At 39.1% G+C, this 14,048-nt stretch overlaps 1 protein-coding gene across 2 annotated transcripts in view; it reads right to left on the reverse strand.

Moving 5' to 3' along the window:
- Nucleotides 1-2,195: 2,195 nt before the first annotated feature.
- Nucleotides 2,196-14,048, reverse strand: part of ELAPOR2 (endosome-lysosome associated apoptosis and autophagy regulator family member 2) — a 47,345-nt gene continuing 35,492 nt past the window's right edge. For both annotated transcript variants that reach the window (XM_066318776.1, XM_066318775.1), the window contains 6 exons: nt 11,155-11,251; nt 9,919-10,020; nt 7,632-7,758; nt 6,710-6,888; nt 5,859-6,024; nt 2,196-3,293 (listed from right to left, as the gene is read on the reverse strand). In XM_066318776.1, coding sequence (XP_066174873.1) covers nt 3,234-3,293; nt 5,859-6,024; nt 6,710-6,888; nt 7,632-7,758; nt 9,919-10,020; nt 11,155-11,251 — 731 coding nt within the window. In that variant the 3' untranslated portion in view covers nt 2,196-3,233. The remainder of the gene's footprint in view (nt 3,294-5,858; nt 6,025-6,709; nt 6,889-7,631; nt 7,759-9,918; nt 10,021-11,154; nt 11,252-14,048) is intronic.

The raw sequence follows: 14,048 nt of genomic DNA on the forward strand, positions 1-14,048 counted from the left end.
AAAACCTACAAACTTTCCCCTCTACTATCAAAGAATCCCAAAACCTGTTTTTCAAAAGCAAATAGTCAAATCCTTTCTTTGAACAAAGATTACAGACCATTGAAGCTACTTAGTAATTTCCCACTGTGGCTCTAAGACACGTAGATTTCCCCAAACCTTAATCAATTGTATTCTGTATTACAAACACCAACTAACACAATCAGAGCCAAGCCAAAACACATTCTTTGTGCATTTCCCCCCTAGCAAGCAGTGTCAAAGCTGAGACAATGACGTTCTGCTAATTTGCCAATAATTTATACAGACACCATTAAAATGTGCTTAATCCTCAAAGAGATTCAGTTGCCTGACTCCAGATTTGAAAGAAAAGCATGCAAATGCAGCAATAAAATGTATTCAGTTTAATCAAATGAACACATAACAGACTGATTCACATTGTTTTATGGCATCAAATAACAGTTTTCTAATGTGATTCCATGTGGAAGAAAAGGGGGAGGTTGCTGTAAGTATATTTTGGCAGAGCACTAGAAGAGGTCACAGACAGCTGATTTTTCAGTGAAAAGCTTCCAAAATTTGTCTCTTATGGGAAAGTGGAAACTTCCCCTCTCTACTACATCTTTAACAGAAAGAATAGCAGAAGTCAGCTCACATATTTCAGTTTACACTTGCTTAATTGTTGGAAAATGCAGTTTGCTTATTTTAAGGTAAATAATGTCTATGGTATTGGTTTGCATCCCATAATGTTAGCACTGCACCATTAGACTGCCTGGGAGAATGTTCAACAACGTAATGATTTGGAAGCAGAGCTGAGAAAAGTCATACAGGAAAGTCTGTCACAGCTGTCAAAAAATTCCATTCCATTTTATTTGGAAAATATAATGGAAAGAGAAGGGAACCAAATGAAACCTGTGTGGTATTAAATCAAATTAAATATAGCTCATAAAAATTAAGGCATTTCTGCATTACAGGGATATGGGTCCAGTGATGAAAAAAGAAACAGTGTTCTGGAGAATGAATTGGAGTTATGGCTGAGAAAACATATGGAGAGAGAAGGGAAAAAATTAAAGGAGAGGTAGACAAATGTAATTTGATGGCAGTGAAAAGCTCTACTCATGACTGAAGACCTGCAAAGTTCAGGAAAGGCTGCAGTGCCACCAAACATCTCAAGTCCAAAATTTCAAATATATTTTTACTTTATTTTATGAATGTCCATCAGATATATATCTTTGATGCTACAACACACTAGTTGAATAAAAATCAACAACATAAAAACCCTCATCATAAAAGATCCAAGAAGTGAAATCCCAAAGCCATAACCATTTACTCTGTGAGCATATCATCTTTGACAACCATATATAAATGACATCATGACAACAAATACAATGTACAATAATAAGTGTGCAATGGTACAAAATATACAAAAAGGAATGTGTATTTAATATACATTCAACATTACCCCATAAAAATCTTTGTTGGGAAAGTGAAGTGCCTTTTCAAGACCAACAGAAAATGTACACCACTTCAGTTAAGATGCTTGAAGGATCTCTCCTCAAAAGAGTAAAGTGTGTGTTCTTTGACTGAAACTATAAAATAACTAAGCTGAATTTCCCCTAATGAAAAAAAATCTAAACTTCATAAAATTTTGTCCACATCTAGAGCATAATAAAATATACTCTAGAAAATTCAGTTTCTGCAGAAAATCCAGTTTAATCTAAATTTTACTTAAAAGTGGGCCCTCTTTTATTGATAGACCTAGCTCATTCATATAAAATCAAAGATCTGTATTCCTTATAGCAAAAAGACTGTTTCTGCCCATGTCTCTTTTCTGGGTTTGATGCATTCCACAATTCACATAAATTTGCTGTAATGGAAATATGAGTCTGACCAGAGGTCAACACAAGAATAGTTGCTCATTTTCTCTGGCTCTATACAAGTCTTGCATAATTTCACTCAAATATTTTTTGCCCAAGTTTCAGATTCCTTTGAGTTCGACCTCAGAGGGAATTTCAGGAAATTATTACTGTGGATATTATGAAGATCACATGCTTATAATGTGGCTGATTTTATTGAAAAGTCCACCTAGCCTCCAGCTTCCAAGGCACCACTTTGTGCCTTTCCTCCAGAGCTGGTACTTGCACTGACACAGGATGCACTTAGATGCTGTGCAAGTACATAACCCATGCTCAGCTCTGTGGATATCCATCCACCCACTCATCCACCCATCCACCCATCCATCCATCCCCCTTCCTCATATGGGCCCAGGAATAAAGGAGGCTGAGTATTTCCAACAAGCCTCCCAACTGACAAAGCTGCTCCCTGATTCTCAAAACTAGAGATTTTTGCTGTACCTCCAGGGTTCAGGCTTTGCTGGTTCCCAGCCCTGGGAAAAGTGACATTTACACAGCCTAGAGGAGGACACTGACTCTGTCAAAGACCTCTCTTGAAAGGACAAGCTTCCACAGAAAGGGACAAGAGCAATTTGCACTGCAGGTACCACCTGACATCTCTAGAGTTTGAACCAGCTACTGCCTATAAACTGATGGGTCCGGACCTACAATTTACACAACAGCTGTTGCCCAGTTTAAATTTAATAGCACTAGGTTTTACTCCAATCCTGATGGCCATGACTTAGGCATCAGAATGGGTTTAATTTGCAGGTGCAACACAATTGCTCTTGTATTAGAGGTCAACAAAGACCATCCAGACCTTCAAAGCATTAAAATCAAAAGCATTTTCCAAAGTTCAAAACTCACCTGAGGCTCATTCCGAGTACCATTCACAATTTTGATTTCAAGAGAGACTCACAGTTATGCCAGTAAACAACCACACACAACCTTTGCAGGAGGTTGCAGGCCTCTCTGAAAATCATTTCTTAGGAATACGCGCAGAAGGAGTGAGAAGGAAATGAAAGGTACCTATAAATCATATGGCATGCCTGAGTGTTGCCCAGGTGAATGCAAAAAATTTATGTTATTTGCAGTATGTTTATCTCTTCCTGAGTTGAATTGCATTCCCAGTATGGAATCCAAGCATCTGCTTTATCTTTTTTTTGGCAAGATACTCAATCACATGGTAAGGCAATCCAATTTTCTGGTTTGCTTCCTGTCTTCTTTCCTCCTAAATGGCCAAGCATTTCTCACCAAGATCACCACTACAATGTGTGCCAGAATACGTTTAAAATATAGTCCTGTAAAAATAGAAATTAGGTTTGTTTCTTTGAAGGCAGCATTAATTCTTCATATATTCTGGGATCGTGAAGATTTCAGCTGAACAGATTCAAAATTATCTTCCTTTTCCTGCAATGGAAAAGACAGGTTCCCATCAACTGAATTTCCTCAAATTCTCTCCAGCAGTCAGGACAATCACCTGTTCTCTCATTATCCTTTGCCAAAAACTTCACTTTATTTTTAATACAGTAATTAAGTGCACAGTTTGACCCTTTAATATTTAATAACATTACGAACTCTGTAAAAAATTTGCAAAACCAATAAAATGATGCTATAGCTATTGTTCATGGTACTTATTTTAGAGGGTACAGGGCAAGTCTGCATTTTGCATTCATAGAATAGGACAGGTAGTCTGAGCTGGGGAATTGCAAGGTAATCATCTCTAGGGTTATTATCACTTATGAATGTGTTTCCTGCAATACATAAAATGCTTGAAGCATAGCATGTGAGTGTGAACACCACTGACTGGATTCCAATCTCAACATCTCCTCTGAAAGACCTACAGGACAAAATAAGTCTACAAATAATTTGCCATCTTAAAAATTAGGGCTAGAGGGTTGAGTTTGCTTTCTCTGTTTTCATTTGGTGGATGACAGCCTCAGCCATTTGGCCAGCAGGAATCAGGGTGAACCAGAAATGTGGACACAAACGCCAAAATAGTTTGCAAACTTTCCAAAACTACCTTCAGAATCTGATTTTTAAAGCCATCTCACACAGATCACGACAGCCTGGTGCAGACATGAGAAATAAGGGGAGAAATTGTCCTATGCTAGTCTAGTGAAAAACACGTGTTTTGAAGAGCCTAGTATTGTGGTGCTGAAGACAACAGCCCTCAATCTGAAACAGGTTGGTAATTATATGGCTTCTATCTTCTCATTAAAAAAAAGTCATCCCTTTCCATATTACAGGCCTAGCCCTCAATCCCTTGGGCTCTCAAACCCACTGATATCTTTGTGACGTGCTGGCAGAAATGCCACAGCTGAAGCTTGAACATATAGTTAGGATACTGCAGATTTTCTTTCTCTCTCATTTTACGTTTCTCCTTTTTCTCCCCTCCATATATTTCTTCCTTATTTTACATGCATATGTAGCAGGACATTAATGTCTTTATCTTTTGCATAAATGAAAAGCAATGCCTATAACATTTGTTTTTGATAAATATATATTAAATTTGAGTTATCTGCAGGGATACAGGACACGGAGCTGAGTAAGCACTGGGAGTTGAGTTTGCCAGCTATTGTCATCTAGCAGTAAAATAAGGAACAAGCTGAGAAACATCTGACAAGCTTGTTGAAAAAGGAGAGAGCACTCAGGAGGCCTGCTACAGTGGATACAGAGACATTAAAAAACTCCAAGTAGACATTCAAGTTGTCTGAATATTGAAGTACTAAAACTTACTTCTATTTTTGCAAGATCACCAGAAAATTTTATGTGATTTGATTTTATTTACATTTTCAATATTCTCATTATTGAATTAAGAATTAATATTGAATTTCTGCCCCTTTCCACAAGGAACAATATTGATTTTGCAGGACAAATAGTCAGGCTGGGGTCAAGGGAAAGTTCTACACATTATCTGTGCAATGGTAACTTCTCCTAGGAGGGATATCTGAGGAGCAGGTAGTGTGGCAAGAGGACACCAGTCAAATAAAAAGAATAAAAAGAAGATAATATTAAGGGAAAAGAAAGGCAGCACACAAGTTTTAATTACATTTCACTCAATCACAGAAAGAAAAAAAGATACAAGGAAAAAAATCAAAATTCAACATTCAGAGATATTATCTGAACAATAAACTAGAGTACAATGTTTTAAAATTAATTTTTATTATTATCTTTTAAGAGATTTTCTAAGAAACTCACTTCAACAAAACTGTTTGAAAGGGAAAACTTCATTTGCCTTTATCCTGATCATAACAGATGCCCCCACCAGAATCCCTTAAAGACAACACTACCCTTTCCACAGCACAGATTTCAAGGCATTTGGAGCAAAGACCAAAGAGCTTTTGAGATCTACCATGATGGCCCTCTGTGGCTCCTCTCAGAAATGTTCAAAGGACACCAAAGACTTTGGTGGGGTCAATTCAGACATGCAACAATCCACATCACATCTACTGCAGAAAAAATGCTTTTTTGGTGTTGAAATGGATGAGGCTGCCCTGTTGGGCAACAGGCTGAAGCTGATACTTCCTCTTTAGCTGAATCTTACTCAAAATCATGGTTCTCCTGTCAGCCATGAAGCCAGCCCAGGTGAGCTGCAGGCAGCTGGCTGGTGGATGTGCTGCCAATGTTAATTTTTTGTATCTCTAATAGCTGTGTTTGCTTCGGCAATGGATGTGCCTGGGAGGATTCCAGGCAAAAAGGTTCTCCCTGCCATTAACTGTTTTCTTCTGGTGTCACCCATGCAATAAATAAATGCTACCGAAATCTCTCTGTGGAGGAAGGAGCCTTTATCCAAAACCCTACAACATTTCTTAATTTTATCCAGACAGTATATTTCAGCAGATCACTGTGGACTGGATGAGGTGTGCGTGGGAGGCTGCCCTGCTGTGAAATTAGCATCAAAGGCTCATCACATCCAATAATAAATAAAGGTAACAATTATTTTTAACATTAATATTGGTAATTACTACTCACCTTTGTTGCCAAGGATTTGAGCTTCCCCAGCAGTGACTGCTTATTTGAATACACTATTTCTTCTTCATTATCTTCTCCTTCCATTATAGCACAGCTGTCAGCAGCTGGCAGTTCACACTCTTTTGAGTTTGTTGTCATCACTAATTTGGAATATTTATACTCCAGCCTGAAGATATAAAGCCACACAGGAATAAATTTTTTTTTTGAATGTCCCATAATCAGGGTTTTTGTAATTTAGGTTATCTGCAGTCCTCCCATATAGTTACTTCTGAGGTAGTGGAAATTTAGATACTTTTCAATCATTTAAAATATGTAACCAAAACAGTATTAACAATACACTGAGCTCTTCCTCTGCAACTAGTCCTCTACCCTTATAAAAGAAGCATTTTTCCCAAAAGACCACAGGGAGGTCAAAAGGGCTTCCTGCATGAAGAACTGCTGGTTGGGGCAACAACCAAAACAGAACTAAGCAATATGGTCAAGGACCTAATTTTTTACCAAGCTGAAAAGGACTAATTACACTAAAGATACCCTTCTGGTCTCCAGAGCTTGGGAAAGACATGTTGCTTCAGAACCTAAAGTCAACTTCAAACTCTCAAGGGTTAAAAGACACAGTTTCTATTGTGAAATTATGCCACTGCAAATTTCTGTGGAAGTTCTATACTTTTCTCACCAGGATTTTTTTATAGCCACCATTGCAGAAGAAACATCTACTTGGTATATGAATGGATTGAATGGATTGATCCTACAAGGTACTTCTCATCAGTAATGTCATAAAGTCAGATGCAGGAAAAGTCACTCCATCAAGCTTTTAGCAAACTTTTATATAGAACACAATTTGCAGTACTTACTTCTGGTTCTTCTTCCAAAAATAGCAAGTCAAGGCTATGAGCAGAACGGCCGTGAAAGCACCAACACCAGCTCCAACTTTAAGCCAAAAATCCACTGTTTCACAAGTGCTAGTCCTTTTTTCTGGCAAGGGAACTCCTTTAATGCAATACTTTGGCTCATTCCATACATATAAGGTTTCCTTTCAAACAGAAAACACCAAAAAGTGAGCAGATTGTAGGAAAAGAGAGAACTGTTTAGAGAAACAAGCTGTTCTGAGGTAGAAAGGTCAGATAACTTTTCAGTGAAAGCAAAACAAAACACATCCTTTAGGTTTTCAGGTTTTTTGTCTTATCAGTCATCCCCTTACTTGTGCCTGCAGGTTCAGGCATGGCAAAAGGATTTCCTTCTCTGTATAGCTCTCCACATGACACAATTCGGGCTGGACAGCTTATTGAGAATAAGTTTTACCTGCACAGGAGCTGTTGGTCAACAGGACAGTCTGAACCTGTGGAAGGACTTCCTAATATTTGACTACAGAAGGCAGCAGCAAAAACATTGCAAGTGGGATGAATTTATGAAGTGACATTTGGAAACCTTTCCTAGCCTGCCCCTGCTGTTTATGGCTATGAAACAACTGCAGTCCTTTGGGCAGTCCATCATTCAGAAATAACTGTCCTGCATCTATGAATGCATTGAGAGCTCACATCCTTACTCACACAGCTGGTCAGCACACACCAGCTCTGTTACAGGAGCCACGCTGCCATTGACACAAACATTCCTGAGTCTCAGCACAGCTCCTTCCTCAGCTCACATCCAAGCCAGCTCAGAGCCCGTGCTGAGATCTTCCAACCCACTCACAGAGCAATTTGCACATCATATTTCAACAGGAGCCCATGTTACACCCAAACGAGCCCATCTGACTTCCAGACATGGGTCTTGTACCTGAAATCCTTTTTTGCAGGCTCCCTCAATCTCGTGGTAGTCCTGCTCTGTGCAGAGAGGACAAGCTTCTGCACTTTCCCACAGGAAGTAGAAGGTGCATCCATCGCAGGTGCCCGCGGGGCAGGAGCTACGAGGAGAGCAGAGCTCAGTTATCAGTGATGAAAGAAACACTCCCGGGTTTGTATCCTCATCCACCTTCTGCTGCTGAACAGGGGGAATGGGAAGTAAGAGAAATGGATAAACATATGTGAAGTCAGCAGATGGAAGAATCTGGGGGAAGAACCTTTCCTGGTTTGTGAAGTGCTTTCTCAAGTGAAAACAGATGTTGAGCTGTCAAAGATCTGAGAGAGGGAGAGGGAGAGGGAGAGGGAGAGGGAGAGGGAGAGGGAGAGGGAGAGGGAGAGGGAGAGGGAGAGGATAGGATAGAGGAGAAAGCTCCATCACTGTTCTCCTGCACAAGGTGGCTGTTCCATGTGAATGCTGCTATCTGGTTCCTGCTGTTGTTCTAATGACATCTGGGTGATTTAGTCCATATGGAATGGACTTGTCCTGTCATGGTTAATTACTAGAAGGATGTTCACCAGTTAATGAAGAGATAACAGCTTCTCTTACTCCAAGAAAAACTAATGGCCTACTTTGTATTCAACCTGCAGAAGAAAGTTGTACTGGCAGTGGCAGGACAGTCACGTAGATTTTGTTACTGACAATCACATCAGGTCTAACAGCAGCAATGGCCAAAGGCCATGCAAGAAGTTTGGTCATGTAAACATGAAATATATTCAAGCAGAAAAAAAAAATGGATTTAAAGTTGTGTTGTTCTATATAATCTGGAAACCTGATATCCTGATCTGAAGCACTGAAAAACCCCCCTTTCTAAAAGCCCATTCTGGCTTCCCCAGATTTGAATACCTGACAACAGGTACATTCCTCTGTGAATTATGGAGCATTTTTCTAACCCACATGGCAAGAGCACTGACAGACCTTTCTCCTCAACTGCTTTCATCTTATAGTGTAGCTTCATGTGATACTAAACACCATGCCTGGAGGATCAAGGAGTTACACTATTTGACATAAATCTGATACCTCACTGTGTGAAAACAGCTGGCTGCTGAGCTAATCAAAGGGAGATAGGAAAGGAGAAGTCTACATGAACTGAGATAAGGTACATGTGTCAGCTGTGTGCCATTTCTGCCCATGCTCACACTTTCTAAGGTAGATTGTTCCTCCTTCACTACTGGCACTGGAAGAATTTACACACAGAAACTGGAAGTGGCTTATTGCCCAGCATAATCTGTAGTGGTATAGGCCCCCCAGAAAATGGGGTAAGCATCTCCAAAGGTGTTCAAATATCAGTCACTCACCCATCACCTGTGAAGAAGACTCGACTCTGCCTTCATTCAGGCAAGCTCAGTTTGTGTGTCCTGAGAGGGACAGGGATCAAAAGATCCCACACTTCTCACACTGTTAACTTTTGGGAAAAGGACTTAGCATTTGGGAAGGAGGATGAGTGAGAGAGCTGACAGCAGATCTGTAGTAACATCCAGACAGACTAAAATGGGCCTTAATAACCAAAGAAGAGAGTTATCACAGTTAGAGGAAGCTTCTGAAAAATCACAGTGTGTTGCTAAAGAGTAATAGAATTGCTTCTTTTACTGTTTTTTTCCTCTGCAATTTTTCAATCATTCTTATGCCTTAAGTTATGTTTATACAGACATAAACAGGATTTTGGAAGAAAGCAGCTTTTAAAGTCCCTCAAATCAGACTGAAGGGAAAAAAAAAGTCAGGCAAATTAAACACAACTGGCACAAGGCAGCCAGGATGCAGTGATGAAACACAAATAAATACATTTCAAATATAAAATAAGCACTTGCACATAACCATTGCAATAACAGATTACAAAGTTCCTGGAACAGGTTGTTTTTTCCCCAAACAATAATTTTCCCTAGCCACTGCTGTAGATCAAGGAAGAAAAGCTACATCTCAAAGCCTCAACTATCAGGAGGTCAAAGACTAAAATAAGGAACTGAAATAAAGGGGAAGTGAAGGCAAGAAAACATCACTGCATTTTCTTTTGCATTTAAGCTCAGAACAACATGTCACACAGCCTAAACACAATCAGTTTGTCTGCTGGAAGCTGATGGACATCTAGGAGAAACAACTGACTGATGAGAGAGAGAGCACTCCTCATTGCTACTGTATTACAATATAAAATGACTAATGAGTTTTGTAAAGATTACCAGAGGAGCAAAGGCTTTTTGGCACTAGTAGGGCACAAAGACTGAAATACCTGGGCACAGAAAGCTCTCCTTGGTCTGGTTTGTTGGGGTTGCATCTCATTGTCACAACAGTTGCACGGCCATTTTCACAGGAGGTTGTCACTGTTGAAGACCTAATGGCAAACAAGAAGAGAAAAGTAACACATTTCCACTACTTTAAATGGATATTGCTCTTTCATAGGTCTGTAATCACTCATGCAGCTGCAATACTAACAAAATATCCTTAACACAATGCTTTTGACTTTGCCAGCTGGAAAAAAAAAAAAAAAAAAAAAAAAAACAAAAAAAAAAAAAAAAAAAAAAGAGCAACAGAATGATGGTAAGCTTCACCAGTTCACTTAAATCTTAAAGTGCCCTGAGATGCTACTCAGGGAACTGCTCTGGATTCCTGGCTAGTTTGGAATCTGCTGCATCAAGGAGTGAACGTTCCCACAAAACAGAACAGAAGGATTGAAAAGGAGAATCACAGGTGCTGTGGTTGGTTTCTTACTCTGCTGGAGAGGTTCTGATGGCTCACTCCCAGCCTAGCAACCTGAGAACCAAACTGTCCTGAAATAGCACACAGCAGAGGGGATTTAAAAAAAAAAAATCCTTATTCCAGCATGATAGACATTGTAAGCCAAGTTCATAATATGCTCAAAGGAGAGTCACTGGTGTGGGGTTCAGCAGAATCAGAGACATAATTCAAGTATTCACATAAGCATGAAGTGCTGATATCCAGTTCTATATTCAATTAAGTCCCAGCTTACAAACACAGCTGATATGAACACCAGCATGTAAATATCTGAACTGAGCTGATCTTTGAGCCAATTCCTGCCCAAACTGAGGCATTCTTTCTTATGGAGAAGAGTGAATAATGGGAAAAGCATACTAGTTACAGTGCATATTGAAACACTTGCTTTTAATCTTCATTAGTCCTTTTTTGTAGCATCAAAGTAAACACAAATGGAAGTGAAAGAAAATATGCAAGCAGAAGTGGACATTTCAAAGTCATATATGAGAAAATATGGAAAGTAACAGGACTCTGAAAGTGGCATCTTGATGAATCAAAGCTCTGGTATCACCTCCTATGGATCAAGCCTAATTTAGATTTGAGTAAAGAGAGTTTGTAAGATGATCTTCAACATGTCAATCAATATCCAGCAGATACTGATTAAAGTGGCAAAGATTAAAGGTGGGTTATAGATCCCCTCTCACAGTTTTACTTTCCTGACACCTGACAGCAATAAGCAGCATTCTTTACCTACTTGTAAAAGAAATGCACATCTGGTATTTTGCTTGGAGAGGGAGGAAACATTTCTGACTTGATGCTGATATTGTCCAGTGTTGTTTCTACAGTGGTTCCTAAAATGTAAGAAATAAAAAAAAAAAAGAAGCAAACTATGAGAGGATTTTTGAGGGGTCTACATGTAATATTTTCTCAGTCTGAAAGGTGTGGATCATGTGGATCTCACTTAATAGCATTAAATGGCATTACTGTACATTACACACACTTTCCCTAACTAAACTTTGCATATACATACATTCCTCATACAGTCTGATTTCCTCATGTAGACATAGCAAAATAAAAAAATAAAACACCAGTGTAAATATTTATTATTATTTTATATTAATTAAAAGCAATCATTGGGTATTAAAGAAACATAAAAGAATTTAGGCTGGCAAAGAACTGCTGAAGATATCTGATGCAACCACTCACAGCATATGCCTTGAGTGTATAACCCTCACACATCAAAATAATGACCTGAGCAATTTGCTGTTCTGTGCGAGATGACTCAGAAGGATTACAGAATCATAGGAAATCCTTGATGGCACATTATGGAACAAATGACAGGCTGGTGTGTGAACTACATGGATTTTGGGCAGAAACTGAAAAAGAGGAAAATGCAAGTAACCAAAGTTCTTAGAGATCCTTCCAACCCCATGAACCAAAGAAGACAGAAAATATTGGTGCTCCACTCCAACATTTCAGAAGAGGGAGTTGTACAAAGGGGGCTGCATCCTTCTAGGGAGCCAAAAATAACTAGAAGAAGAAGAAGTGGTAGTGGACAGAAAGTGGTGAAAAGATTAAAGAAAAGAAGTTTTCCACTTGTTCTTGAAACAGTTCTTAGAATCACAGACTCATAGAATGATTTGGGTTGGAAGCCCCTGCTTCTTTGTGCCACCCTCACAGGGAAGAACTTCTTCCTAATATCTAATCTAAACCTACTCTCTTTAAGTTTGAAGCCATTCTCCCTTGTTCTGTCACTACATCCCCTGGTAAAAAAATCCCTCTCCAGCTCTCTTGCAGCCCCTTTAGGTACTGGAAGATATTCTAAAATCTCCTTGAAGCCTTTTCCTCTCCAGGCTGAACAATCCCAGGTCTCTGAGCCTGTCACCCAAGAGGGGTGATCAGTCCTCTGACCATGTTTTGGCCTGCTCTGGACTCACTTCAGCAGGTCCACATCCTTGCTATGTTAGGAAAGGCAAACTTCAACCATTTTACAATTTAGCAACAGAGATTTAAAAAAGGCACCAGAAGAGCTTTGCTTCTTTTCTTTGTATTAGGAAAAAAATCAGCACTATCTCCTTGTTTTTCAAAACAAGGACTGCCTTCATTCCTCCAGTGGCAGGAGACAATATTGGCATTTAGTGGCATGAATATTTGTGAACTAGAAACCCATACCTAAGAGTGACCTTTAACAGAGCTTTTGATGACAGTGAGTTGTCAAAAGACCCATGGAGAGTGGATATGGTGACCTGAATTACAATGTGGCTCTCATGATGAGACAAAATAATGGTAATGGAAAATGGGTTTCAGTCCATGGACAGACACACAATGAGAGAAGGTCGACAAGAATTTATGGAGAACCTCTCTTGTTGAACAAATCTGATGTCATTCCTTGAGTGCTGATGAACTTGGTTGATAAAGAAAGTGATGTAAATTTATCCAGTATTTCACTAATTACCACATGAGATTCTAATTAAAAAGTTAGCAGTGTACTATCAATTAAGGGCATGCTCTGCATTAGAAACTATTTAGCTAAGTCATTATAAAATTATCTGGTGATGGGAAATTGTCATCAAACGTGGGATGTCTCCAGGCTTCTCTAGGCATCCATACTGAAGTGTGAAAATGCAAGATTAACATCAGGGATCTGCAAGTAACTGTATAATCCATGCTGGTAAAGTGTGAAGATGAGACAAAGATTAAGAGGATTAAAAATAAAATGCACAGCAACTTGGTTGCTTGGTTCACTTGGTAAGATGTCCCAAACAAACTCAAGCAAGAATTGAAGGCCAGTCTTAAAAAAGAGAGGTTTTCCCTTGGAAACTATAACTTTGAAAAAACAGTCAGAGTGGATATTAGATCCAAGAAGCCATCATGAAACCCCTTAAGTTTGGAGAAAGAAGGACACAGGGATTCCAAATACAAAAGTGATTTTTATTGCCATCATAGCAAATTAAATACTGGAATACTATTCCATTCTATGCTTTAAGAAAACATAAAAAGTTATAGAATGTGTAGAAAGAGCCTCAAAAGTTATTCAGGTGCTCAAAATAAATACATGATAGCAAGACAATTAGAAGAACTTAGTCTACTTAATTTATCTGAAAGGTATGATGATTCCAATACACAAAATATTTCTTCAAGAAGAAAAATGTTGGTGTGATCTGGAGAAAGACTAACAAAAAGCAAGAGCTGAAGTCAGACAAATTTAAACAGGATACAAGCCTGATTTAAAAACAAACACAGAAATGGTGTTTGACCAGTGTTAAAAAATACGACTGACTGTGGCAATGTTGTTATTTCTGGCAGTCTTAAAAGTCCAGGTTGAATGCTCTTCCAAAGATGTGCTTTTGTCAAACATAAGTTTCTGGGCTCAGGGCCAGGAAGAAAGTACAAACACTCCGTGGCTGTAATGGATAGGTGAGCAGACCAAATGACTTCATTGTCTTATCTGGCCTCAGATTCTGGGAACTCGTGAGCTGGACCAAGGTAAAACTTAATGATGTGCACAGCCATGTGCTGCCCTAAGCCTCCTGATTCCTTGCCTAATTATATCCCCCACATTATCTTCTAAAATTGCCCAAGTGGGATCTTGGCACAGGGAGAAACACCTGAACTAATGTGCCTATCACAGTCATTGGTCTTGCCCTG

The sequence above is a fragment of the Sylvia atricapilla genome, chromosome 5 (assembly GCF_009819655.1).
Source record: "Sylvia atricapilla isolate bSylAtr1 chromosome 5, bSylAtr1.pri, whole genome shotgun sequence".
NCBI lineage: Eukaryota > Metazoa > Chordata > Aves > Passeriformes > Sylviidae > Sylvia > Sylvia atricapilla.